A 27,826-nucleotide genomic window follows, 5' to 3' on the forward strand; every position below is an offset into this window, starting at 1 on the left:
ATCTCGCACTAACAGAGATCATTAAGGCAATTCAAGGGTTGACACCGAACAAAGCTCCAGGGCCCGATGGTACACCCCCAGATCTATACCGAAGTAACATCGACCTGTGGGCGCCAATTTTGACGAGGGTGTTAAACGCGGCCATTAAATCAGGACTCCCGCGATCTTGGTCTACTGCACTAATCGTCCCTATCTTCAAGAAAGGGAATAGGGACAATCCCCAATGCTATAGACCGATATCGCTAATTGACGTCTCAGCCAAAATTCTTGGGCGGGTGGTTTTGAACCGTCTTATGACCTGGACAGAAGAGCACCACACAATAGCTGTCACACAGTATGGGTTCAGAACGGGAAAATCGACTAGTGATCAGTGTTTAAATCTATACTTACTAGTTGCTAAGTACACCAAAGCAAGCAATGGCACCATTTACATGGGATTTATGGATCTGGCTGCGGCCTTTGATAATGTGAATAGGAACAAATTGTGGGCAATGATGAATAATTTGGGAATAGACCCGGGTCTTATAAATATTCTGAGAGAGTTGCATTGGAACACCACTGCTATGGTCCGCTTTAGTGCGGAGGGGGGGCGAACTGACCCATTTCCATGCACAAGCGGAGTAAGGCAAGGGTGTATTCTCGCTCCCTTTTTGTTCTCACTGTATATCAATGATCTAGAGACAAGCCTTATCGCCCAGACTGTAGACTGTCCCAAAGTAGGGAAGCGTCAAATTCCGGTACTCCTGTACGCGGATGACGTGGTCCTGCTTGCACGAACACCACGGAGTCTACAATCGCTCATCGATGGATTTGTAAAGTTCATGGACAATTTAGATCTGTCAGTGAATCTGAGCAAATCATTTGTGATGGTTGCAGGCAAAAGGCCCATTAAGAAATGTGTGTTTAAAATAGGGACCCACATAATGGACACTGTGTACTTTTCCCTATTTAGGCCTTTTGTTTGATGGCGAGATCCAGTTTAATTCGCTGATTGAGGAACGCTGTACAAAACTGGTCTCCTCAAATGGTGCAATATTAAATTTTGCTCGCAGGTTGGGACGCTGGTCCCCAGAACAAGTAATGAGCCTATATAGCTCAATAAGTACTGCAAAGGCACTGTATGGAGCCGAGGTGTGGGGCTTTAGGGATGCTAAACACTTACAGCAAGAGGAAGATACATTTCTCCGTAGAATCCTAAAGATCCCACAGTCTACCCCAGCGGAAATTGCACACTCGGAACTTGGGATTCCGTACATCACAGACCAGGTGAAGATTAGGCCGGTTATGGCATGGCTCAGAATTTGGGCCAATCCTGAGGCGGAACTGAGTAGGGAAATTGTTACAGACTGTTTGCAGAGGGATAAGGGGTTGCAAATCCCCTGGCTGAAATATGTTAAAACAACACTAGAGACCATAGACCAGCATACCCTCTTTAGCAATCCGTGTACAATTTCTACGACCCGGAAACCACAAATTAAAAAACTGCTGTTGGAAAAATTGGAAACTGTCAGAGCAGCTCCCGCATTATCAAAGCGCTCAGTAGCGGCCTATTGCCTGGTCAAGAATGGAGAGGGCATGGAACCCTATTTATTTGACGTTTAATCAGCAGGACAGGTTTTTAATGTGCCGTTTTAGGCTCAATTTGTTACCTAATATTTTATCTTATCCATCTGGTTTTACTGTAGCTATTGAGCAGAAGGGTGCCTGCGGCTGCGACAATAGGTCTCCGCAGGACACCCGTCATTTTGTATTATTGTGTCCATTTTATCGTACCCCTCGGCGCACGTTCTTGGTTGATATTTTAAGAGAGGGAAAATTCCGTCATGCTAAATCCGCATTACTGTTTCTTCAAAGAGCAAATGACACGCGCACTTTATGCTCTGTAATAAGCTTTTTAAAAGTAGCAGTAAGGTTAAGGAACACAAGAGATTAAGCAATGATGTACATAATATTCTACCTCTTTTGCATGAATTGTATCAGCTTTGTTTGGTGTTTGCTTTTTATCCTAATAAAGTTCAGAAATGTAAATTACATGATTTTATAAAATGTATTTTTATGATGATTTTTAACCATCGAAATAAAGATTCACTGACTGACTGACTGTGGATATTTAAGGAAATATTGCAATATGCGTCTAAATAGTATGCCAGGTGCAGGACCATTGGTTAAAGCTACAGGACTAGAGGACATATATACTAAGATCTTGTTTTAAGACATCTCCAATCAAAACCAACCAGAAATGTAAGAGTTTACCCACTCAAGCACAGACACTTCATAAAAATAAACAGCCATAGTCTAATCTTTGTATATCAGCAAAACTAATTTGTCCACCCCTTATGCCTGAATGATCCATGAAAGAATATTTAATGGGTGAGGCTCAGTGGGATACCAGGCAGTGTCTGATTTAAAAGTGTGGAGTATTCTGAAGTATGACAATAGGTATAGGCTGGATATCCCACTCAGATTCCAGACGTCTTGCATGGATATACACTTCCAATTACAATAGAGTTGGCCCAGTGCAAGATTTCAAGTTTGTCCCATTGTGCCATAGCTTTAGATTCAAAGGTGGCTTCAAATAAGAGGTTGCATTTAATAGGAATCATGGTGGAACATACAGTGTTGAGGCCATAATAATCCTCAAGTTTGCGCCACACCTATACAGTGTAGTCTACCAGATTAAACAGGCCTGTGAATCTCATATGCCTGCCGTTCAGCGGAATCCGGTCTGAGATCTTTGTCTCCACCTGTGTGTGAGGTAACCCTGTGCTATCACCATACCAATGTCTTGTATGCTGCATATGGGCCAGCAAGTAGTTTTGGTCAGTATCAGACCCTACCAACCCTGCTTTCTCATAGACAAAAGTCAGAGTTCTCCAGCTTAGCCTATATTGCTTACCCTCCCAAATCAGACACACAAGTGCAGACCTGAACAGTTTGAGAATGGTCGCTGGCAGTGGTACCATGGTATTGCGAAAGAGGTGGAGAAGTCTACTCAGGCCTATCATTTTGATAACGGCCAGTGGGCAAGAGTGGCAAGGTAATCCATTTGCCTTTTTGCAAATACAATATTTGGTACAGGGCACTGCAATTCTTTCTATCCACTATATCATGATCTTTTTAGATTCTGATCCCCAAATAGTGCACCCACATATCCCACAAGATGAGTAGGTAGTCTAGCTGAGTTCACACTGTGGATCCAGTCTGAGGCAATATTTCAGACTTCTCCCAGTTTCTACAGATACCTGACACCCCTCCAAACAAAATAGCCTCCATTATAAGTGGTAATATATAATGATATTAAGAGGCAGCTCAGGGAAAGAGGACTCAAATATGCAATGCTGTTCCCTGCAAGGCTCCAAGTCGAAGCCAAAGGTAAAGCGTGTATTTTTGACAACTCAGAAGCAGCAGCAGACTAGTTGGAGGGTTGGAGAGCAGCAAAAGAAGGACCTGCAAGCTTTTTGTAAGCTGGCAGAAGAAAAGTCGGGCGATTACGAAGGTCATACCAAGAGAAACAACATATGAATAATAGGACTGCCTGAAAAAGCGGAGGGTCCCGCGGCCGACTATTTTGTGGAAAAGCTAATACTTAAACACCTCCAGCCCAAGGGGCTGTCCAAGTTCTTTGTTGTCAAGAGAGCACACAGAGTTCACGAAGGAAGACCGAAACCTGGAGCGCCCCCCTGTCCAATGCTGGCTAAACTCCTGAACTTTAGAGACAGAGACTATATATTGCATACTGCCCGAGTGGCCTCTTCACTAAAGTATGAACATTGCGGGATCTCCTTCTTTCCGGACTTCACGTTAAATGTTCAACGACAACATAGATCATATCTTGATATTAAGATATCAGGGTCAGGGAAAGAGGACTCAAATATGCAATGCTGTTCCCTGCAAGGCTCCGAGTCGAAGCCGAAGGTAAAGCGTATTTTTTTGACAATCCAGAAGCAGCAGCGGACTGGTTGGAGGGTTGGAGACCAGCAAAAGAACAAAATGCTGCAGGGATTGAAAGCCGTCCTGAACGGGACGATCGCAGCAGTCGGAGTGATCAAGCTGCCATCTGCTGAACTTGAACATTTGAATGTTGATGTGAACCAGAACTGATGTGGTGACAAAGCCCAGTCGTTAGATGATGCTCTGGAGCAATACGCTAAGTGTCTTACTAATCATTACGTCTATTATGTTGGTCCCCCCATGGTGTAAGGTGTTTACAAGAAGGGGTAGGGGTCGGGCGGTGGATTTTCGCCCCCCAATATATTCTACGTTTAGTCCATAGTTAAGGGCGACAGGCGCTCTGCATGGCTGGGATTATGGGCAGTTTGAGGCCCAGACTGCAGGGGAGCAGGGATGGGGGTAGTTTGGTTAGGGTTGAGTTGTGTTACGTTTTATTAGATAGTGCGACATTGAGCGATGCAGGGAACGAGAAGGGATCTGCTGGACACGACCGTACAAACAGGAATGCAGTGGGACAAAAGTTTTAAGCTACTAACTTGGAGTTTTAACGGTCTGGAGGACAAATTAACCCCTTGGCTGCGGCAGGAATTCCGCCGCAGCGCTGGGGGGATTTGGGGGCAGCGCGGTGGCGCTGTGCTCATGACGGAGCCACTCCGTCATGAGCCACGGTTGAGCTGTGCTCATGACGGAGTGGTTCCGTCATGACTCCGCCCACTGCGCTAATCGCCCGCACAGGCGGGGAATCAGCGCAGTGTGGGAGGAGCGGCGGCCAACGGCCGCAGCATGACGGAACCACTCCGTCATGAGCACACGGCACCCGTGGCTCATGACGGAGTGGTTCCGTCATGAACGCTGAAGGGGTTAAAGCGTAGCATTATATTGCAATACATCAAGAGACAAGTCCCGGATGCGGTGCTGCTCCAAGAAACGCACCTCACTGGCAATACATGCAGGGCTTTGAGTAGATGGGGATACCGACTAGTTGCTCACTCGGTTTCACCACCAGTTCCAGGGGGGTGGGCATTGTGATTAAGAATTCTTTCCCAAAGTCAGTAAACCACACCTGGACAGATGTGATGGGCAGGTACGTGGTCATATCGGGGCAGTCGGAGGGAAAACCACTCACAGTAGTAGCGGTGTACATCCCTCCAGGGCTGCAGGGACAGACATTCAAAGATTTAGGTAACGTCATACTGTCCTTCCCAGAGGGTTGCTTGGTAGTGGGTGGAGATTTTAACTCTGTTGCATCCAGGACACTTGACCAGTGTCGTCCTCGTAACATTAACCCCTCGCAAAGATGGCTTCCCAACTTTTTAGACGCAATGGGACTAGTCGACGCATGGAGGGTGTATCACCCCGAAACTGTCCAGCATGCCTTTCACTCAGGGGCAAACAATAGTTTTTCACGAATAGATTATCTTCTCACTCCAGCCGCCCAAATTGGAAGCATTCAGGAAATCAGACACCTGGCCCCGGGTATATCTGACCACTCACCAATATGGGCTAGGGTGGCCCTGGGCGAAAAGCGGGTGGGCAGAATATCGCCAATTAACCACGGGTACCTTCGAAATCCAGTTATTAAAGACAAACTGTAAACAGCCATTGAACATTATTTTCTGGAGAATAAAGAGTTGGTAAGGTCATCCCAAACGCTTTGGAAAGCCTTCAAAACAGTGGTATGGGGGCAGGCAATTTCCTTGATTACCTGGGTGCGTAAAGAAAAGACCAAAGACGTAACTAGAGTAGAAGATGAAATTCTCCTTATCGAGGAGGAAACAACAGGACCACTGACACAGGACAGACTCCATACACTAAAACTTAAGAGAAAGAAAAACAAAACTATTGCTACTGACGTGGCTAAGACACTGAGTAGGGACAAGGCAGGCTGACTGCATGAGCTGGGGGGCAAGGCTGGCAAGTTGTTGGCCTGGCTAGACAAAAAAGAACTGGCGAACCGACTAGTAACCAAACTAACAACGGAGTCTGGAGCAACATTAGTAGATCCGCAAGAGATAACTAATGAGTTCGCCAATTATTACCGCTCTACTTACCAAACACACACCTCCTTTCGAGAAGAAGATTCTAAAGCCCAGACATAATGCTCCCAACTTTAATGATTGAAGATACGGAATTGCTCTCCAGGGCCTTCACTAACGATGAAGTAGCCCAGACAATAAGAAGCCTTCAATCGGGTGAGGCCATGGGCCCTAACGGGCTGCCAATCGAGCTATACAAGCTGAAACCCAACAAAATCACGCCACATTTAAGAGAAATGTTTGAGGAAAGCTGCGATTCGGATGTGCTCCCTCACGATCTAAGGGTGGCTACACTGGTTACCATACATAAAGTGGGTAACCCCAGAAATAAGTGTTCTTTGTACAGACCTATCTCGCTACTGAATGTCGAGCCCAAAGTACTGGCCAAGCTACTTGCCACTCGTTTGATCCGAGTAATTGGCAAACTGGTATACCCGAACCAGTCGGGCTTCATTCCTCATAGGATCACGGCCCTTAACTTGAGGCGGCTACATGGAGTGTTCGGACATCAGAGATTTATAAGAGAAGACGCAGTAGGGGTGTCGCTGAATGCCGCAATGGCTTCGATACTATTGAATGGCCGTACCTCTTCGCAGTTTTGAGCAAGATGGGGTTCGAGCCAAACTTCATCAAATGGGTATGCCTATTATACACAGAGGTCCTGGCACAAGTAATTGTCAATAATATAAAATCAGAGGTATTTACTAGACAGGGATGCCCACTGTCCCCTCTGCCTGAAATGTGCTGATAATTGGGAGGACCGCATCTCCCTTTACGCAGACAATATTCTGCTGTATTTGGCACCCCCCAAAACTTCACTCCATAGAGTTCAACAAATTTACGAATTTTGGCAAAAATTCTGGATATACAATCAATTGGAGTAAATCCTTGATGTATGTCCTCAGTGGAGGGCCTCCTTCCCTACCTACCGACGGTCCAGTGCAGGAAGCGAAAGACGGATTTCGATACCTTGGGATTTACATAACAATGGACCCCAGGACTAGTTACGTGTGTAACCTGCTCCCCCCTACTACAACGACTGAAACGAGATGTGGCAAACTGGAAATCTCTCCCAATATCGTTATTAGAAATAGTTGCACTATTTAAAATGATGTCATTACCACACTTCCTTTATGCGCTCCAGAACTTTCCAAACCCAGTTCTGGAGGTTGTCCAGAGAGAACTGCTCTGGGATGGACAACCCCGCATATCTTTCTCAAAATTGGTATGAGGTGGGAATCAGACTCCCTGACATTGCAAAAGGAGTTTGAGATGGCTGACACAGAACACTTTCGGTACCTACAGGTGAGACACGCACTGACATCACATATACCGAAGGGCGAGTCACTCCCAGAGGCCTCACCGTTAGAGGATAGATTGCTCGACGGATACATGCAAACAAAAGCGGTATCTCTAACGTATAAGAAACTGATTAACAACTCTCCAGACCCCTTTAGAACGGTCCGAAGACACTGTGAGGAGGATGTCTGAAAGCTGGGCGAAGATGAGTGGCAGGATGCGCTGACCTCCCCTCGGGAGGTCGCGATCTCCGCTCGATTGCGACTGGTCCAACTTCAGATCCTCCATAGAATATACATAACGGGACCCACACTAGCTAGGATGGGCAGGGAGGATGGCTTGGGGTACAGGAGACAATGCGGCCAGGAAGGCACATTCATGCATATACTGTGGGTGTGTGCACATTAAGAAATACTGGACGGGAATTCCCTACTGCTTCAGAGAGGTCCTTGGGCAAGAATGGAAATTGATGTCAAAAGGTGTCTACTAAATGTTTTGGAACCTACAGATCTGAATAGCAAAGACAAAACATGGGCGACGCTGGGACTAATGGTAGCTAAAAGGAACATTGCCAAAATGTGGGGCGGAAGTACGGCTCCTACAGAGGAGGCATGGAAGACCAACATGGACTGGTGCATGATGAGGGAGAAAACTGTATATGTTGCAAGAGGCTGCCCAAATAAATGGTCACCAATATTGGGCAAATTGAATGAATACTGTCCCCTCTTCTTCTGTTCCAAGTACTCTGTAAAAATGTAACACAAGAATACTAAATGTATTGAAATGTGCAACTGATCTATGTATGTATGTATACGCTAACCCAGAATTTATCCCATCTGATTGTGAACATAAATGTTGCGTCACTGTTATCAATAAAAAGATTTTTGGATACTATCTTGGCAAGGATTTTGGTGTCCAAGTTAATAATAGACCGAGAGGCATATAGGAGGCGCACCTCAGCACTGGCGTGCCAGGTTTTTCAAGGTGGTGATTTAAGCAACCCTCATTGTAGGGGGCAGTAGGTCCTTCAGTCTAGCCTCTTTGTAGATTGTAAGCATGTGGGGAACCCACATTTCACCATCGGCCTTGCAGAAGTTTGCAGTTAGTCCATCGCCCAAAAGGTCCTGACTCCTACCAGCTCCCAAATAGCCACCTTTGTCTTGGTCTCAGTCAGAAAACACACCAGTGCGCGCTTCCAAGACTCTACCCATGCCATAGTAGACCACTCCAGATTAAATGTCCTTTGTCAGGAACCACTCGCTCGACATTCAATTCTGTATAGTAATCTCTGAACGTAGCAAGGATCTGTTTGCAAGAGTAAACTCACCGCTATCAGCAGTTTTGATTGCAGTGATATTCTGTGCCTGACTATGCCTATTAGCAATCTCGCTGGTCTGTCACCCTCACCATACCTGCGAGCTGCTGCATAGTTGCCCAAAAGCTTGGCCTTCGATTCAGCTAGTTCATTGTAGCTGTCAACCAGAGTCTTTATGCTACTCTGGGTGGCCATATCATCCTTTTGTTGGTGCTCTTTTTCTTCAGCATTGATCTCATTTTTTAATCTAGCAAGCATGCCGCATACGATTTAAGCACACGCGCCTGTTTAGAGACGTATATTCTTATGTACATTTGGTCATCCAGACCAAACCAGGACTGTTCACCAACCCAACATTAATATTAAAGAACCATGTAATAGTCTGATGGATTTCGGCTTTGAAAGTTGCATCGGAGTGCCTACAAGGGGAATCTCCAGATCTGGACCTTTGACACCAGGTCAGGGGCCACACATTCTAATGGTTCAGGTAAGTGGCCAGACAGCATGCTCCCTAGTATTTTTAAATGAGGTTACACATGTGTATATATATGTATAGACAGTAACCTGTAATCAAACCTAGATGAGGAATTGTGTACTGATGAATAGAAAGTAAAATTGTGATACTCTGAGTTCCTAATCCTCTAGATTTCAATTAGTCTGTAGCGCTGGCTCAGCCTCACCAGAACCCTGGAGCCGGCTGTATGTGAACGGGCAGAGGTCCCAGATTGGTCAGAATACATTTCTAGTACCTCACTGGCATCCCTTCCCCAGAATACTATGGTGGGGGACAAGCTGTTGTATATTGAAAACGTGTACAAAGACGTAGCGGCCATCTGTGTCTGGGCCGTATATATTGTTAAACGTGGCGTTCCTACATCCCAGTTTCCCTTGAACTATTATAAACCTGCCGTGATTGCCTCTGATTGTGGTCCCGTATTGAAAGGGGACATCTTTATGAAACAGCATACGTATCCCCCTGTCTTGTAAACTATGAGCGTGAAGGGGCAGGTCACTCCACAGTTGCAGACAATCCTATTTTCAGTATCTGAAGCCAGGCGAGTTTCTTCTAAGCAGGCTATTGAGATTTTAGTCCTTCTGAGATATGCCAGAGTGTGTATGATCTTTTTCTTATTGTTTCTGATTGTTCATCCCCCTAATATTCAATGATAGCATATTCAGCTTCAGGTTCCTCCTGACTGTTATCTCAGGGTAACCCACAGATGCTACATTTAATGACCCAAGAACAGTGTTAAGTGCCCCATGTCAGAGTGGTTTGTGAAAACCTTATTGGATTGACGGTTACAAATGTATTATTGTCTGTCTCTGAACAACCTCTCCCACTCCACTCTGCCATCAAAACTGAGCTGCATGTTCCCCACAGAAAACTAAGAAAATCAGTAGAAGAAAAAAAAAGGAGAACTTGTGCATTGCGCATTAGGGGTAAGTAATGCCACCTGCTTCCGTCCAAAGCCCCATCCCAGATGCACCAAAACTGTATAATGAATCTTATTATCGCGGGTGATTGGCATACGTGAATATCGACATAACCTCATAGATAGGACAATAACCAAGAAAAGCTACATAACTGCTACTACCAGGGCAGGAAGATACCTGCCAGAGTGATGCACCACACAGCATACCTTTGGGATTTATTGGTTACAGCAGACCCAAGTAAAAACCAGGTGAAATGGAAGATAATGAACTCAATCCCCAATCTGTATTGATGGACACCAGTAACTCCTCCACAGTCGGGAAAGAGGCCTCAACAGAGGCAACACTTCTAAATACACAAACAAATCATATAAAGGAGGTAGACAACACACTCTCCTCCAATAATAAATAGCCCAGAGCACAACTTCACATTGTTGAGTAGAACAGATGCCACCTCATGACTCCACAATGTGAGGTGGACAGTCTTACCTTTAATCTATTTTACAAACCCCCACAAATTGATATCTACAAAGAGACCACCAGCATGAGGAAAATACACCCCAAGCAGGAGCCAGTGGAGGCCGGTTTAAAAAAGCACATGACTGCTCCCGGAGCCTCTGTCTCTTTCCCGCTCTCCCCAAGGTTAATTACAGCAGGCACAGGGAGGCTTTAACAGACAGAGAGAAAAAGAGTGAGGGTGGGAGAGGCAGTGTAGAGAGAAAGCAATCCGAGAGGGAGAAGAGAGAGAGGACAGAAGGAGCGTGAGAATAAATGGTTGGAAATAGATTGCGTGAGAAGGCTAAGGGAGTGGAGCTGATTTCAACATTTTGGCCAGGGCTGCTCTTTGTTTCTTAGTCTGTCCCGGACCCCAGTATTGCCAAGCCTCAGCAACCCAGAAAGATCTTGGAGCAGAAACTGGCTAGGTTCATGCTCTGTTTTACATATTTCACTCCCACATTAACTCTTCCTCACAGCACACAATCTCACTAAATTTGTCCTATAAGTACCAGCTGACTTAACCAACACACACCAATTCATCAATACGTACACCATGGCCACAATGCAAGCTTAAAAACTGAGTGCTTCATGTCTGGTCTCACCAAAACTTTGGATTGCCTGCAAATCGTCACCATTCATAACAATCTGTTCCAAGTGGTTAACAAATCATCTTTAAAAACAGAATATTTGTGTGCTTTTTATTGCTTTAGTTGTTTCATTTTGAATCGTAAAATGGATTTTAACTATAAAACGTCAGATGCTCATTCGCATATTTAACATGGCTTCATGCAGCTACAGTGAGCGTCTCCAGTTTTGTCACATTTAACACAGAGGGACCACTACTATTATAGATTACTGCCTCTTAATGCATTCCTTCAGAACTTGGGAACTATATAAATTACTGAATGAAAAAAAATAATAGTAAGATACTGCATAGAAACAATATTCCACTTTAAGCCCAAGGTTGCTGGGTATGATTAAACAGTGTGGAGTAGAAAAATCACCACAGGTGTGTCAGACAAGAATAGTGTGTAGGTAATGTTATTCTTCTTTTGAAGCTGGAAGAAATGTAATTACTTGGATTCTGTGTGGGAGATCTTACCTATGCGTGTGTGCTGTGTGTGTGTGCTGTGTGTGTGTGCTGTGTGGGTGCTGTGTGTGTGTGCTGTGTGTGTGAAGTGAAGGTCACAGCATAGAAACTTTTCTCTTCAGAGGCTGTTTTGATCCCCTATCATTCAAGAATGTTTACAAATACCTATTTCTGTGAAAAACACTTAGACATGTTTTAGGCCAAAGTACTGTGTAATCCAGTTCCTGGTTTTGCTACATTTCATACAATTTGCATTATACCCCTTTTTTGCATTATACCCCTATGCATTTGCGTAACTAATAGTCAATTTGACCTCTGCACCAGACGTTTACTTTTTGTTTTTACTTTCAGCGCCTGTCTGTAATAGAATCCCATGAACTTTTTCGTAAGTTTATAATATTTCTCAGCCATGAAGAGCAGTGCAGTGAAGTGTGTACCTGTTTAGAAGGAAGTCATACTCTCTGTTTGTTAGGTGAGTAAGTAATGTTAAAAATCTTTCGCATATCTCCAGAGCACGGTAATATATTGCGCAGTTTAAAATGGGTTATGCAGTGCAGTGACTAACGGCTGCCATCTAATTTCTTTTAGAACTTCTCCAAGTTTACCTTTGCAGTTCAGCACATACAAACTTGGACATTTCGAAACTTACTCCTTAAAGCTTCATTGCGATGAGCAGGGAAAAATATTGTTTTGACAAACCAAGAGGCAAAAAATTATCCATTTTATGTTTACTGCATATTGCTTAGTCTTGTTGTCCTCCCTTATATTGTAACATTTCATGTATCACATGCAGGACTTGAAAATAGCTTATCCTAAAAATGCTATGAATTTATTTTTTTGTGAGAGACACCAGCACTAGCTTCCTTCCATTGCCCAAGTGCCTCGCCAGTCTTCTCAGCCTATTTATATTTGACAGTTATCAGCAGGGTGCAGGAAAGGGCTACTGTTGAATCTTCTTTGTTAATTCTCCCCATTCTTGTTGTTTATCCATCCTGACATGGGTGTTTTGTTTTCATTCAGTGTTTTCATTTTGACTTGCTTCCAAAACAATAAATGCCAATAAAGAAAGTTTAAAAAAAACAAAAAAAAAAAACAACTTAATTGGTGATGTTAAAGGTTGGACTGGTACCTCTCCAACATTGTCTTTTTAAAAGAATGCCACCCATTGTACTTGGGTATAAAGGATTTGGTTTCTGTTGCTATACCTATTTCACAATTGTCCATCTGTACTGAAGCCAGGGTTTCCACTCCTTTTCTGAAGCCCTCCCCACCTTTTCTTGGGGTACACACTTGGAGCTCTTGCTCCTTCATAAAATTCTTGGTGGTAAAACTCCCACCGACAAGACTTGTGGGTCCAATAGCATAAGCAGTATCTGATAACCTGTTCAAACCTTATAAGGTTATTATGGTATTTCAGACGTGTGTTCCTTCTCTGAAGATGACTGAACAAGGCCAGACAACTCTGGAGTCAAATCCAAAAGGAAGGTTGATAGGCCATCTGCCAGATGAATTCCATCTGAGATCATAACACAACTCCAGTGCTGCAGCAGTTCTGTTCTGGTGTTTCCTTGTCCTTTTTGGTTCAACAATCTGAAAGAAACACGTTAGTTAGATTACTCACCTTAGAATATCCCCAGGCGTCAGGCTGGATCCGGAAAGATTTTTCGTCAGCAATACCCCTTGCGAGTCGCTAGGCGTCGTCCGCGGCTCCGCGTCCGTCGTCGTGTGCCGGAATGACGTCGTCGGAGTACTTAGACGCCGTCCTCGCGCGCTGACATCAGTTCTTCTTTTTCCCGCGCCAGACAGCGCCGATCCGGGAAGAGCTTACCCCTTTAGTCATTTTTTGACTAAAACATTTTAGACTTTTTTGTCTACTCGTCGACTCGAACTGGTGCCAGTAGGATGCCTGGGTTTAAAGCCTGTGACTCCTGTCACCGACTGATGTCGGTAACGGATCACCATCGCCGGTGCCTTTACTGCCTCGGGGCCGACCATGATTCCGAGTCGTGCCTCGACTGCCAGGCCTTGACCTCGAAGGCTAGGCGGGAGCGGTCCCGCAAGCTTCTCAAGCTCCGGCACTCGGTCCAGGAGGAGGTCGAAGGACCAGTCGCTGAGCCGCAGCAACCATCACCGCTCGTCGGGTTCCAAGTCTTTGGGTAAGTCGAAGCATGGTAAGAAGTCCAAGAGACGACATCGCTCTTCGGACTCCCCTCGCCGGTCACGCGACTCGGTCGAGGGTCCGGGTGGTACCACCCCCGCGGCTCCGCCGCAGGAGCCGCGTCCGTCCCCATACCCGCCGGTCCCTGGGACTGACGCGACTCCGGCGGAGATCAGTGCCTTCCTCTCAGCCATGAGGGGCCTGGCTCCGCCGTCGGTGCCTGCCAGCGCATCTTCAGGCCCTGCGGGCTCGACTGGGCGACCTAGCGAGCCGGCGGCTCCGGCCCCGGCGCCATCGTCGACTTCGGTCCCGACGCTGCAGGTCCCCGTGGGATCCAGGCCTGGATCTCAGTCGGTCGACCTCACAACGCCTCCTCCGCCGGCGCCGACACCGGTTCCACCCCCGGCGCTGTCTCCGGACGACGCCGTTCTCCGGTTCAGCCCCGGTCCGGGCCCGGCGCCATTCGGCGCCGCATCCGACGCCGTCCGGTGTCGCATCCGTTGCCGATGGATGACCATTTCATCTTCCGTCCGACAACGGTTATTCCCCCTGTTTATCAGGAATCGGATGACGGGGGCGACTGGGAGGGGTCTGAGGTCCCTCTGGCCCACCAGAGCCAGTTATCACGGGACTGGGCAGATGAGCTTGGGGATGCCAGTGGACTTGATACCTCCCCTGACTCTGGCTTCATCTCTTCTCCGACCGTGGCTTCGGAGGAAGGTGCTACCTTTTCTGTGGCGTTGCGTAAGGCGGCCGAAGCCCTCGGGCTGGAGCTCCCTACTATGGCCGTGAGGACTAACCTCCTCACCGAGGTGCTCCAACCGTCAGCAAGCTCCTCGGAGCCTCTGCTGCCGTTTAGCGAAGCACTGATGGACGTTCTCAGGGGCCCCTGGTCCAAGCCCTCCACAGTTCCTCCTGTGGATCGGAACGTCGCCCAACGCCACCGCCCTGCCCGGGCGACCCCAGTTTTCTGTCTCAACACCCCACCCCTGAGAACCTGGTTATCCAGGCCTCTACTTCCCAGACCTCCTTCCCGTCCGCTCCCCCGGATCGGGAATCCAAGAGACTGGAGCAGTTTGGCAAAAAGCTGTTCTCATCCCTTAGTTTAGGGCTGCGGTCTATTAACACCGCTTGTCTCTTGGACCGTTACTCCCACTCTCTGTGGGATACGGTGGAGGACGTGCTGCCCCTGTGTCCGGAGGAGTACCAGACACTGCTCGCCCAGGCTCTTGCCGACAGGTGGGACGCAGCGCGGTATGCCATCCTATGTGGTTTGGACACGACGGACTCGCTTGGCAGGGCAATGTCGTCCACGGTGGCGCTTTGTCGTCACGCCTGGCTGCGGTCCACGTCTTTTTCCGGGGATGTCCAGAGCACCCTCATGGACATGCACTTTGATGGCGATCGCCTCTTTGGTGCCAAAGCGGACAGTGCGCTGGAGCGCTTTAAGGACTCCCAGGCTACGGCCAAGTCCTTGGGCCTCTCGGCCCCGCGCCCGCAAACTTCCGCTTTTCGCCCCTTTCGTGGCCAAGGAAGGGGCGCCCCCTCACGTCCGCCTAGCCACAGACCACAGAACCATCCTCCACACGGCCGCGGACGTGGATTCCGCCGAGGTGGTACAGGGGGACAGCGTGCCGGTCCATCCACATCCACCCCAGCAGCATCCGCCTCAAAACCTTCCTAGTGCGTGCTTTCAGGCCCATTCCACGCCAGTGGGAGGCAGAGTTCGCCATCACCTGCTCCACTGGCGTTCCATCACTTCGGACAGGTGGGTGCTGCAAATCGTCCGAAGGGGCTACTCCCTCCCCTTTGAGACGACCCCTCCAGCCATGCCACCGCAGTGCCACCGCATGTCGGGGGATCACTTGAATCTTCTACGGGAGGAAGTTACGGCCCTCTTGGCCAAAGGGGCCATCGAGGGCGTTCCTGGTCCAGAAGTAGGCCGTGGTTGTTATTCCCACTACTTTCTGGTTCCCAAGAAGGGCAAAGGGCGCCTACGCCGTATCTTGGACCTCAGGAGCGTCAACGCCTTTCTCCGGAAGGAGATGTTCAAGATGCTCACCTTAGCTCAGGTTCTGGCTGCCCTGGACCCAGGAGACTGGATGGAAGCATTGGACTTGCAGGACGCTTATTTTCACATCCCCTTCCGGCGTTACCTGCGGTTCACGGTGGTTCAGGAGCATTTTCAGTTTACCGTGCTCCCCTTCGGACTCACCATTGCCCCTCGGGTGTTCACGAAAGTGATGGCGGTGGTCGCAGCTCATCTGCGCAGATCAGGGGTTCCAGTCTTCCCCCTATCTCGACGACTGGCTGTTGAAGGCGGGCTCGTCCCAGGCAGTTGTCTCCCACCTCCAGACTACGGCCGACCTCCTGCATTTGCTGGGGTTCTCCATCAATGTGCCGAAGTCGCATCTGAGTCCCTCGCAGAAGCTCCTCTTCATCGGAGCGGTTCTGGACTCAGTGCAGTTCTGGGCTTATTCTCCGGAGCAGCGGCTCCGTGATATTCAGGCTCTGATTCCCATCTTTCAGCCTCTATCCCGGGTTTCGGTCAGGTTGGTGCTGCGGCTTCTGGGTCTGATGGCCTCAAGCATCCTGTTAGTGCATCACGCCAGGTGGCGAATGCGGGCTCTGCAGTGGGACCTGAAGTTTCAGTGGGCCCAGCATCGGGGCAACCTGTCCGACCATGTCTTGATCTCGGAGGGCACTGCGAAGCAGTTGCAGTGGTGGCTCACGGACCGCGATTGGGTCAGCGGCAGATCCCTCTCCCTACCCCAACCGTAGCACATAGTAGTGACGAATGCATCCCTCCTGGGATGGGGGGGCCACATGGGGGAGGCCACATGGGGGAGGCGGAGATCAGAGGACTCTGGTCTCCGGCGGAGTCTCGCCTCCATATCAACCTTTTGCAGCTGAGAGCGATCCGACTTGCACTGAAGGCATTCCTTCCCGTTCTCCGGGGAAGTGTGGTGCAGGTGTTCACGGACAACACCACCGCCATGTGGTATTGCAACAAACAGGGCGGGGTGGGGTCGTGGACCCTTTGTCAGGAGGCTCTGCGCCTCTGGACATGGCTGGAACATCAGGGCATCACCCTGGTGGTTCAACATCTGGCGGGCTCTCTGAACGCCAGAGCAGACGAACTCAGCCGCCGGTGCATGATGGATCACGAATGGCGTCTAAACTCTGACGTGGCGCAAGGCCTCTTTCGGCAGTGAGGAGAGCCTTGGTTAGATCTATTCGCCACCGAAGAGAACGCGCAATGTCAGTTCTGCGCGTTAGAGTTTCCAAGGCAGCACTCGCTCGGGGACGCCTTTCGTCACGAGTGGAGTTGCGGTCTGTTGTACGGCTTTCCGCCTATACCACTTCTGCCCAGAGTGCTGAAGAAGATCAGGCGCGACCGGGCCCAAGTCATCTTGTTGGCTCCGAATTTGGCACGAAGGTACTGGTATCCCGAGCTACTCAGTCTGTCAATCGATCCCCCGATACGACTGCTTCTTCAGGAGGACCTTCTGTCGCAGCAGCAGGGGACGGTCCTCCACCCGAACCTGTCCAGTCTCCACCTCCATGCGTGGAGATTGAGCGGCGACAGTTGATGCCATTTGACTTGCCTCCTGAAGTCCGCGATGTGATTCTGGCAGTCAGGCGTCCCTCCACAAAAACGGTATACGCCTGCAGGTTGAACGAATTTGTGGCATGGTGCACAGCAAAGGCTGTGGATCCCCTTTCCGCCCCTCTTTCTGAGGTTCTCCTCTTTCTTCTTTCCATGGCCCAGCAGGGCTCTGCTCTGGGCACCCTTAAAGGTTATCTTTCTGCTATCTCTGCTTTCTTACGGCTTTCTGATCAGCCTTCTCTTTTCAAATTCCCTGTTGTTTCTCGTTTCTTCAAAGGCATTACTCACATGTTTCCTCCTGTCCCCTTCGTAATGCCTCAGTGGGATTTGAACCTGGTCTTGACATATCTGATGTGCGGTCCCTTTGAGCCTCTTCATAATTGTCCCCTTCGTCTTCTGACTCTTAAGACTGCTTTCCTGGTAGCCATCACCTCGGCTAGACGGGCGAGTGATCTCCAGGCTCTATCTTCTAAGCCCCCTTTTCTTTCTGTCCATCCGGACAAGGTTGTCCTCCGGACTCGTCCTTCCTTTCTTCCGAAAGTGGTGACTGCCTTTCACATCGGGCAGTCTGTCACCTTGCCCACCTTCTTTCCGCCTCCGCATCCTTCGAAAGAAGAAGAGAGGCTCCACCGTCTGGACCCAAAACGGGCGCTGTCCTTTTATTTGGACCGCACCAAACTGTTCCGGGTGGACGACCAACTCTTTGTTGGCTACGTAGGTGCTAAGAAGGGGCGGGCGGTACACAAACGAACCATCTCGAGGTGGGTCGTGTTGTGTATAAAAGCTTGTTATTCCTTGGCTAAAAAGGATCCTCCTGTAGGGCTGAGGGCCCATTCCACCCGGGCCACAGCGGCGACTACTGCCTTGGGCCGAGGAGTCCCCTTGCAGGACATCTGTCAGGCAGCAACGTGGGCCTCGCTGCACACGTTTGCCAAGCATTATTGCCTGGACAGCCAAGTCCGGAGAGATGGCTTCTTTGGCCGTTCTGTTCTCCAGGACTTTCTGGTGTGATCTTGGTTCGCAGACCCACCACCGGAGTTGGTATTGCTGGGGTATCTATTCTAAGGTGAGGAAACTAACTAACGTGGTTGTTTCAGATGAACAAGTTACTTAGTTAGATTCCTCACCGACCCACCCATCCTCCCCGTTCTGTGAACCGACATCTAGCGTTAAGGCTATCCTTTTCAGGGCCCTAGACTTTTTTGGCACCAGTGTCGGTCTCTTGCATGGCTCTGCGTTCCTGGCGCGGAAAGCTATGTACAAGAACTGACGTCAGCGCGCGAGGGCGGCGTCTAAGTACTCCAACGATGTCATTCCGGCGCACGACGCCGACGACGGACGTGGAGCCGCAGACGACGCCTAGTGACGCGCAAGGGGTATTGCTGACGAAAAATCTTTCCGGATCCAGCCTGACGCCTGGGGATATTCTAAGGTGAGGAATCTAACTAACAAATGTTTCTGACAGATACATCGTTACCGAAGGTAAGTAACTTGTTCGTCAACCCCAAACTATTCAAACCTCTTAAAGTTTGTTTACAGTAACTACAGTGAGAACTGTCTTTAAATGTTACAGAGAAATGCCATGCAGATGATGTACAACTGATCATATTTTGAGATGGCAACCTCCCAAACATAGAGGGAGAAGTATGCCCCTTACAGCGTCTCTTTTGTATACAATTTTGTTGACCCTGTCCTCTATCTTGGGCCATATTTTCTTATTTTTCTTTCTTTATATATAACTAACAGATTTGTTTTGAGAATTAGAGCGATATTACCTTTCTAATTTTTCCTTTGTGATCTTCTTCTGTGTAGGTAATCTAATTGAGTTGGGCAACATGACAGAAAAAACACTAGAAGAAGAAACAAATCTTTTTGTGAGTGTGCTTATTCATATGCTCGGCTACTGCCAGAGGTATGTTTCCCAGAAAAAATCCAACCTTACCCACTGGCATCCTGTGCTTGGATGGTTCTCACAGACTGTTGATTATGGGTAAGTAGATATTCAATTGAAGACCTCTTGTAGGGTTTTTCAAGTTTCAAACATGCTAAAGTGTACGGTGTTAAAATACTACAGTGCTCACTGTAATGCTTGCTACCCCAGAATCTAATATCAGGTTGCAAGAAGCTTAATTTGTATTAACTCAAATTTTTTAGACTCTATAACATGAACTCAGACAGTTGGAAGCGTTTGGCAATGGAACACTTAAGAGTGCTTGTGCCTGATTGGCTGTAATTTGGATCATGCATAATGATGTGAATGAGTTACTAACGTCTGTGGTAAAATTCTGTGTTATTGAGTGTAAGGCCTACTCTGCTATGTTAATATTGTTACCGAGACCTAAAATCTGTCCATCTCACCGTCACTGAAGAATGGTGTGGACCCCTGGACAGCAGGCATGCCCCGGTTCTCCCAGTGTCTTTGGGGGGACCGGTGAAGGCACTCAAACTCCTCCTTAGGCGGCGGCGAAGCGGGCTGGAGCAGCGTCTGCCGGCGGTGATTGCTGTGTGCGCTGAGACGAAGGGCCGGGGTTGGCTGCTGGGGGCAGCGCCAAGTCGTTGAACACGGCGGAGCCGGTGGGCGAGTTTACGATCGGCACAGAATAGAGCCCAGGGGGGTGAAAGACGGCGTGGGCCACCGATGGAATCCGAGGACACTTCCACGGGTCCTAGGATGGGGCCAGGTGCTGCTGAAATCCTGCTTTCCGGGGGAGCTGCAGATCGAACGGTCCCTGCGGTGATTGGCCCTGCGGCCCCCCGGGTTGACGGTGCTAGAGGCAGCTGAGACGCAGCACTGCTGAGTGGAGACCTGCGCCCTCCCCTGATGCACCAAGAGAGGTGAGCAGGGAGCAGGGAGAGGGGGCAGAAGCGAGAGCCTCACTCATGGTGAGACCGGAACGTGGCCCACGGGACTTAATCAGGGGGCCTAGAACTTGGCTGGTCTCGGAGGGCCCAGCCAGCCAGACTACCAAAGAGATCCAGGGAGATCAAGCTGAGACCCTTGAAAAAGTGGTGAGGGGGAGCCTCCTGGGAGTCTGCCACCTGTAAATATCAGCTACCTACAGGGAGGACTCGCCTGGAGGCAGCCTTCCTGCCCAGCCACGGGGGAGTGGACAGAGTCAAACCGTGACCCCGACGAGATTGGCTCTGCCTAGCCCAGGGCGGAACTGCTCTGCCCGGTTGTTGGATCAGCCAGAATTAGGGAGCAGAGCGCAAGGCGACCTGAAGGGGACAGAGAAAGTGAGGCGCACCCTAGAGAAACGACTACAGCGGATAACAGGGGCTCGGCATGATGAGACTAGACACAAGACCAGTTAGCTCTGGAAGACCTAAGATGGAGTCTCTGCTGTTGGCACATACGCGATAACCCCCCCCAAACATCCCCTGGGTCACAGTGGACAAAGAATCTGGGTGCCCACACGAATACAAGTGAAGAGGAAATGGTGAAGCCCAAGGGACAAGCGGGCACGCAATCAAATAAAATGGACATTTACGCATTTCCAAAAGCCACGCACGTGAAGGGGCTCAAAGGTGCAGCAGAGCCATCAATGAGTTCCGTACTGGCCGCCATAAGTGACTTGAAAGAGACTCTCTAACCCAAAATTGATGCTGTAACAGTGGAAGTAAATTTGATTCAAACCGTTCTGTCGAACCTCCGTGAAAAGGTGACAATGACGGAAACACAAATCGCCCAGATTCAAGTACCTGGAATTCCAGGTGCAAAACTCACTCACCAAGCAACAACCATAGCTAACAAGCTAGAAGATCAAGAGGGCAGGGCCAGGAGGAATAATATCCGAGTAGTGGTGCTGCCGGAGGGTGCAGAGGGCCTTGGTGTGGAGCTCTTCCTGGAGGATTTCAAAATTAACAGGATGAAACCCAAAAGACTGTCCAGGTTATTCACGGTGGAGAGGGCCCATCGAGCTTCAGTTCCCCCGCCCAGACTGGAAGCTCCCCCAAGAACCATAATTGCACGAATTTTTATCTATCATGACCGTGACACCATCCTTCAGGTGGCTAGAGCAGCAGGTGAAATTCAATTAGAATATACGCACATCAGGTTCTTCCCGGATTTCATGTTATTAGTACAGCGACAACGAAGGAGCTTTGAAGCGGCAAAGAGAGAACTCCGTGAGAGGGGCCTTAAGTATCTGATGCTTTTTCAGCCAAGTTAAAAGTTATAGTGGATGGCAAGACTTGGCACTTTGAGGACCCGGACGCAGTATGGAAGTGGCTGAAGGAACGCTATCCTGGAGTCAATAACAGTGGAGGAGGGTCAAAGCAGAGCCGCAAGGATGGAGTCCGAGGACAGAAGCGGGGAGAAAACTCAAATTCTCGGGGGGGGGGGGGGAAGCAGAGAGTGGCCTGGTGGCTGTAAGGGATGCAGCAAGCTGAGAGCAAGGGGCCAATATCCTAGATAAGCACAATGGGGAAGGGTGGAGATGAGATCGGGGTAGCAATGGGACAAGTGCCGTTCAGGATTTTTAGTAATGCAGCAGGAAATTTAGTGAGTGAGTTGGTAACTAAAAGTGGGAAAGGTAAAGGGTTGAACCTTTTTTCCAAAACAGTACTCACCACGCTTGTGCGGCCGAACACCCCCGCACAGTGTTTTGACAAAGTTTAGGGTTGTGGGCGACAGGTACTCTGTGGGTTGACGAGTTTGGCATGGGCATCCTATTTAGCAGGGTAGCAAGGTGGGGAAAGAAGGGAGACAGGGGACAGTTAGAGAACTTTAGTAATGAGGTTTATTTAGTCCAGGTTGACGCTCAGGGACAGGCGAGAAGAGCAACTAGCAATGCCAAAAATCCAGTCCAGGTAGGCCACTCCAAAGGGAGTAGGAGAAGAGGGGGTACCACAGATAGTCCTAATGACGCCCCTTGATATATTGCCAGGATCAGTTAAAATGTGGTCCTGGAACGTAAATGGCCTCAACAGCTGGATAAAACGCACAATGGTGCTACAGTGCATCAAGAAACACTCTCCAGATTTAGTCCTGATACCTGAAACCCAACTCTTGGGCAACCAATGCAGGGCACTGAATAGATATGGTTACAAGCTGCTGGCACGTGAGTTACAACTCAGGCTCCAGGGGGGTTGGGATACTGTGCAAAACATCCTTCCCGTACTTGCAAATACAACAACAGTCTGGCCGACTGGGCAGATTTGTAGAAGTAAGTGGCCAATGGGAAGGGAGGACATTTTGAAACTATGCTCGGTGTATACCCCTCCGGGCCTGCAGGCTGCGACCCTAGATAGGTTAGGCCAGCTGCTGCTAAAGCTCCCAGAGGGTAGAATACTCTTGGGAGGATACATGAACGATGTCGTCTCAACAGAGGTTGATACACTGAGGAAAGTAAAATGGGTGCTCTGGGAGAGTTTATCTTAGCCCTGAGACTCAGTGACATATGGAGGCACTAACACCCTGCAGTTAGCCAATACACACATGTGTTGGCCTCCCATGGGAGTCTCTCCAGACTAGACTATATCTTAACACAGGCCAGTAACCTGAAAGACGTCCGAAGGGCGACCCATATAGCTTGTGAAGTGGCTGATCACTCCCCAGTGTAGGTGATTTTGGAAGGCCCCCCAAGAGATCACTCTCTTCCCCGAACACCCCCCCCAACCCCCCCCACCCTCCCCCCCTCCCCCCCTCCCCCCCCCCCCCCCCCCCCCCCCAGGGTTGACCCACAGTATCTTAAGGATAGTAAGATTAAGTTAGCCCTTAGGAAAGGGGCGGAACAATTTTTTTATGAAAATTTTGAATCTGTGGACTCTAAGGTAATACTTTGAGAAGCTTTTAAAACCGTAATGAGGGTACAGGCCCAGGCCCAAATAGGTGCGGCAGAGAAGGAGAATATAAAACAATTACCGCTAGAGGAAGAAATTAGAGCCCTGGAAGCTAAACTAGAGAAGGGAGAGGTAGAGGACTACAGGTGAAACACAACAGTTGAAGTACCTGCTGGAGGATAGTTCCAAAACATTAGCATGAGCCACGCATAGATTGTATGAGTCAGGAGAGAAGGCGAACAAACTACTGGCATGGTTAGATAAAAAATGGAAGGAGGGTAACTGGGTCCCTGGGATCATCGATGAGGGAGGCCAGAAACATGAGACAAGCAAATAAATTGCTTAAGCCTTCGCCAGGTACTACGAGTCAATATAAGCTTCTCCCACGGTACACAGGAGGAATGTGCAGAATTCCTCAAAGACATACGGATGTCGAAACCCTCTGAGATAGACTGGGAGGCGCTAGAAAGCGACCTAACAGTGGATGAACTTTAAAATGCGACATGCACATTAGTCGGGGAAGGCGGCGGGTCGGAGTGGCCTACCGGTGGAGCTCTTTAAACTAATGTTGGATAAGTCAGCTGACCACCTACTGGCAATGTTAAAAGTGCCAAGACCGCCAGGGCCCTTCCGTCTGATCAGAGGGTAGTGGTGGTGGTAGTGATCCCCTAGGAGGGTAATCCCCCTGAGAGATGTGGGTCCTATAGGCCCATATCTTCAATAAACTATGAGGCCAAATTCCAAGCGATAGCATTGGCCACACGGTTGGTGGCAGTCATCACGTCAGTGCATCCTGACCAATCCGGATTTATGCTCAACAGAAGCACAAGGCTTAACATATGTAGATTGTTTGGTGTACTACACACAACGATAGCCAGGGGATCGAGTCCGGCAGCCCTTTTGTCCCTAGATACCAGAATGACGTTTGATAGCGTATAGTGGAACTACATCTTCACGGTATTGGCCCACTTGGGCTTTGGGCCCAACTTTATAGGGTGGGTTAGACTCCTGTACAGTCAACCCCTAGCAAGGGCAAGAGTCCACTCCGCAGTGTCGTGTGCTTTCGCACTACAAAAGAGAACCAGGCAGGGATGCCCGCTATCCCCATTGCTCTTTGCCCTGGCGCTGAAACCTCTGGCGGCATGTGTGAGGCGTAACCCCCTAATCTGGGGCAGACCAACGGAGAATCAGTGGGAAGAGCGTATATCCCTAAAGGCCGAAGCAGTCCGCAGACCGTATACTTCAAATCTTTTGCATTTATAGGTAATACTCAGGGTATTGCATCAACTGGAACTAATCTGTGCTGCTTCCGCTGGTGGGAGGACCCTCGGCACGCACAATGAGTGCGTAGTGCCGGTGGAACTTGACAGCTTCAAATACCTTGGGATCAACATCACCAATGACCCTCAGGCATGTTACACTAGAAACGCTGGGAAACAGCTTGCCCGATTAGTGTCTGACGCAGCAAGATGGAAAACACTCCCTCTGATGCTGATAGGCCGGGCAGCCCTATTCAAAATGATGTCCCTCCCCAGATTGATCTACATCATGCAAAATACCCCCCAGGAGTTACCATACTTTTTTTCTCCACCGAATAAACTCCGAATTGAGAATTGAGGATAGCCCTTAAAAAGTTACTGAGGGAAGTTTATGAAGGGGGCTTGGCTGTTCCCAGTGTTGAAGCGTACTTTTGGGCTATGCAGCTGGTGTATGTTAATGACTGGGTCTTCGGCGATAGGGAGGAACCGGCCTACAGGGTAGATAGAGAGGCTATGGGGCCAAGAGGATACAAGGCTATCCTGTATGTCAGATAATGTTAAACATCTTCCGGTACACACCCAAGTGGTGGTGAGAGCTTGGCACGCTGCCACCAAATACACAGGCTGGGGGCGGGGGAACTAACAGGAATGACTCTGCTGTGGGACTGTAAATACTTGCAACGGGTGGGCTCACTTTGTAGCCTAAACAACTGGGAATTGCTGGGACTAAAACAACTAGGAGACATAACATATGCAAAGCCAGGCCTAAATCACGTTTGAAACCCTGCAGCAGGAGTATGAAATGGGACTGGGAGAATGGCTAAGATACCTCCAATTGGGCCACACCCTCAAGGGCTACATTCGGGAGGGAACTGCTCTTCCGGATGCATTCCCCCTAGAGGATAGGTTATTGACAGAGCCATTGCATTCCAAAGTAATCTCAATGATATACCAGAAGATTACCAGTAACTCGCCTGACCCTTTAGAAGGCCGTAAGGGCCCAATGGGAACAAGACCTGGGCATACTGGAGGAAGTAGAACGGGTGGAGGCAATGCAGGGTCCGAGGGAGGTAGCTATCCGGGCTAGAGTAGAGTGTAGTAGAGGGTGCCTGAGGAAATGGGAGAAAATATGGATGAACTGGAGAGCGTAGAGAGGCATTTAGAGGGTAGACAAAAAGGGGTGGGGGTGGTCACTGTGTAACACCTATTGTAAACTGACAAATGAAATGGTATATGCTGGAACATGTAGCCTGAAAATTCGACTAAATGATGTGACTATAATGTTGAATACTGAGCATTTTTTATAAAAAGAGTTTACAAAAAAAAAATTACATGGCTGGCATATGTCAACAATCTCCTAAAGGAGCTTGTTGAGAATAGTGATATAAGCGACCCCATGAAAGTTCTATGTTATAGTAAAAAGGAATTGAAATTGGAATTTATAGGGGACAGAGAATCCCTAAGAGAAATTTGGGAACGCGCAAAGCTAATAACTAAGGCTTGCAGTGAAGGGCCATCTGAGAAAGGCAAACAAAAATATCTGCTCTGGGCACTAAAATCTACATCTTAGATTTTATTTTACCAGACCAAGATTGGGTACCCTCCATTTTTTAATAGCTTTTTCTGACATGGGCAGATGTATTCTCAAATTGCCCTTGCGATGGGAAGTTGCATCAATCAATTTTACATTTTATTCTTTTTTGCAATTTTTATAGGGATATTAGGGAGAGAATTTTACGCCCTCTTTTTTTTAAAGCAGGAAATTATATTCTTACAAAGTTGCATTAAATTTTGGAAAATGAGAGAGTATGCTATGCTGTGGCCTCTTATGTCTAATTAGTTATTGAAAGAAGGAAGGCTAACTCGCATCTTGAGGTAATAGTTTATGAAACTGTTAAGGATATATACTCTTAGGGTAACTCTTTGTTTCATGAAGACTACTCATGGAAAAGATTAAATATAATATGAGTTTTTGATCATATGTTCAGTATTATTTTCCACAGTTTTATTGTAATACCATTTTAGGGAATTTTATTAAACTTTTATCTTGATTTTAATTTTAAGCTGTGGTAATGACAATTAGTGCATAATGTATATTTATGGTCAACATATTTTAGAATGCTTTTATGGTTTGTATTTTAACCGAATAAAGCTGATTGAATTGAGGGGGGAAATTAAGCATTGTTACTGCGAGTTCCCCTTCTGGTGACAGGGAATGATTCAAACATGTGAATGTATGAAAGATACCAACAGGGGTGTGGACATTTTTAAATAATCTACTTGTCCATGGGACAAAATGCAACGTAAACCTACATGTCCTGTAAGACAATCAACTTGTCCCACCTATTCCCAAATCAATTACGTGGGATGACACAGAGCCATTAATGGATTTTTGATTTAATCAAACTGACCAGTGATTTATCAATGATTTGCAAAAATGTTGTTGGCAAACTTGACTTTATTGCTGAGAAAAGCGATATTCTCCTTAAGGACTGAAACACAACAATAAATGATCTTTAATAAATCAATTAAATGACACTTGCTAAAGCCCACAGCTGCTTCGAAGGCAGCATCCCAGCACTCTAGCAGACTATAAAGGCAGGCCAAAGTAACAAGAAACTAAACAGTCAAACAGCAAGTTTTAAGTTGCCTTTTTAAGGCTGACAGAGTCAAGTAACAGTACCTTAAAAGGAAAACTGTCCATAATTTTGCCTTGTGTACAGTAAAGCGGTTGCCGCCACAAGACTTGAGAATTTTTCTAAGCCTCTGAAGATGACTATTGTTGGATATATGCACCCACGTTTGAGTATACAGAGACTTGTCTATTCAGCAGATAACGTGGGGCTTCACCATGATAAGTGCTGGAAGTCATCGCTAGAGCTTTGAAGTTGATACTCTATTCCACCGGAAGCCAGTGCAGATGTCTCAAAAATGGAGCGATATGATGGCGCCTCAACACTCTCCTGATTAGTTATGCCGCTGCATTTTGAATTAGCTGAAGTCTGTGTATCAAATATGCAGGAAGACCAAGGTAGAGACTGTTAAAGTAGTCCAGACATGCAAAATATGTTTCATTTGTAACATAAAAGAGAGGGTTGAGTCAAATATGATGCACACATTTCTATTTTTTAAAAGGTATTCTTTCAGACCTTGAGGATCCATGCTATTCAGATCTGAAAAGAATATCCTGTCCTGGCCCTTATGATGGCAAAGTATTTCTGAGAATTAAATTGAACATATTCCTACATTGGTTAATTGTATATTATATTCATTCCTAATATCATGCATTGGTTCCTCAGACAGACAGCCTCAGGTTCTTTACTCGTTTTCTTTTCAAAACATGCCCTGTAGGCAAGGTCGTCTATTTCAGGTGTTTCGCCGCAGTTCTCATTTCT

General features: G+C 47.9%; 1 protein-coding gene across 4 annotated transcripts in view; it reads left to right on the forward strand.

Annotated features, from left to right (window-relative positions):
• UBE3B (ubiquitin protein ligase E3B) overlaps window positions 1-27,826 on the forward strand; it is a 389,404-nt gene that overhangs the window by 116,277 nt on the left and 245,301 nt on the right. For all 4 annotated transcript variants that reach the window (XM_085632991.1, XM_085632989.1, XM_085632992.1 and 1 more), the window contains exons 11-12: window positions 11,972-12,092; window positions 19,201-19,378. In XM_085632991.1, coding sequence (XP_085489117.1) covers window positions 11,972-12,092; window positions 19,201-19,378 — 299 coding nt within the window. The remainder of the gene's footprint in view (window positions 1-11,971; window positions 12,093-19,200; window positions 19,379-27,826) is intronic.

Source organism: Triturus cristatus, chromosome 11 (assembly GCF_964204655.1).
Source record: "Triturus cristatus chromosome 11, aTriCri1.1, whole genome shotgun sequence".
In the NCBI taxonomy this organism is placed as follows: Eukaryota; Metazoa; Chordata; class Amphibia; order Caudata; family Salamandridae; genus Triturus; species Triturus cristatus.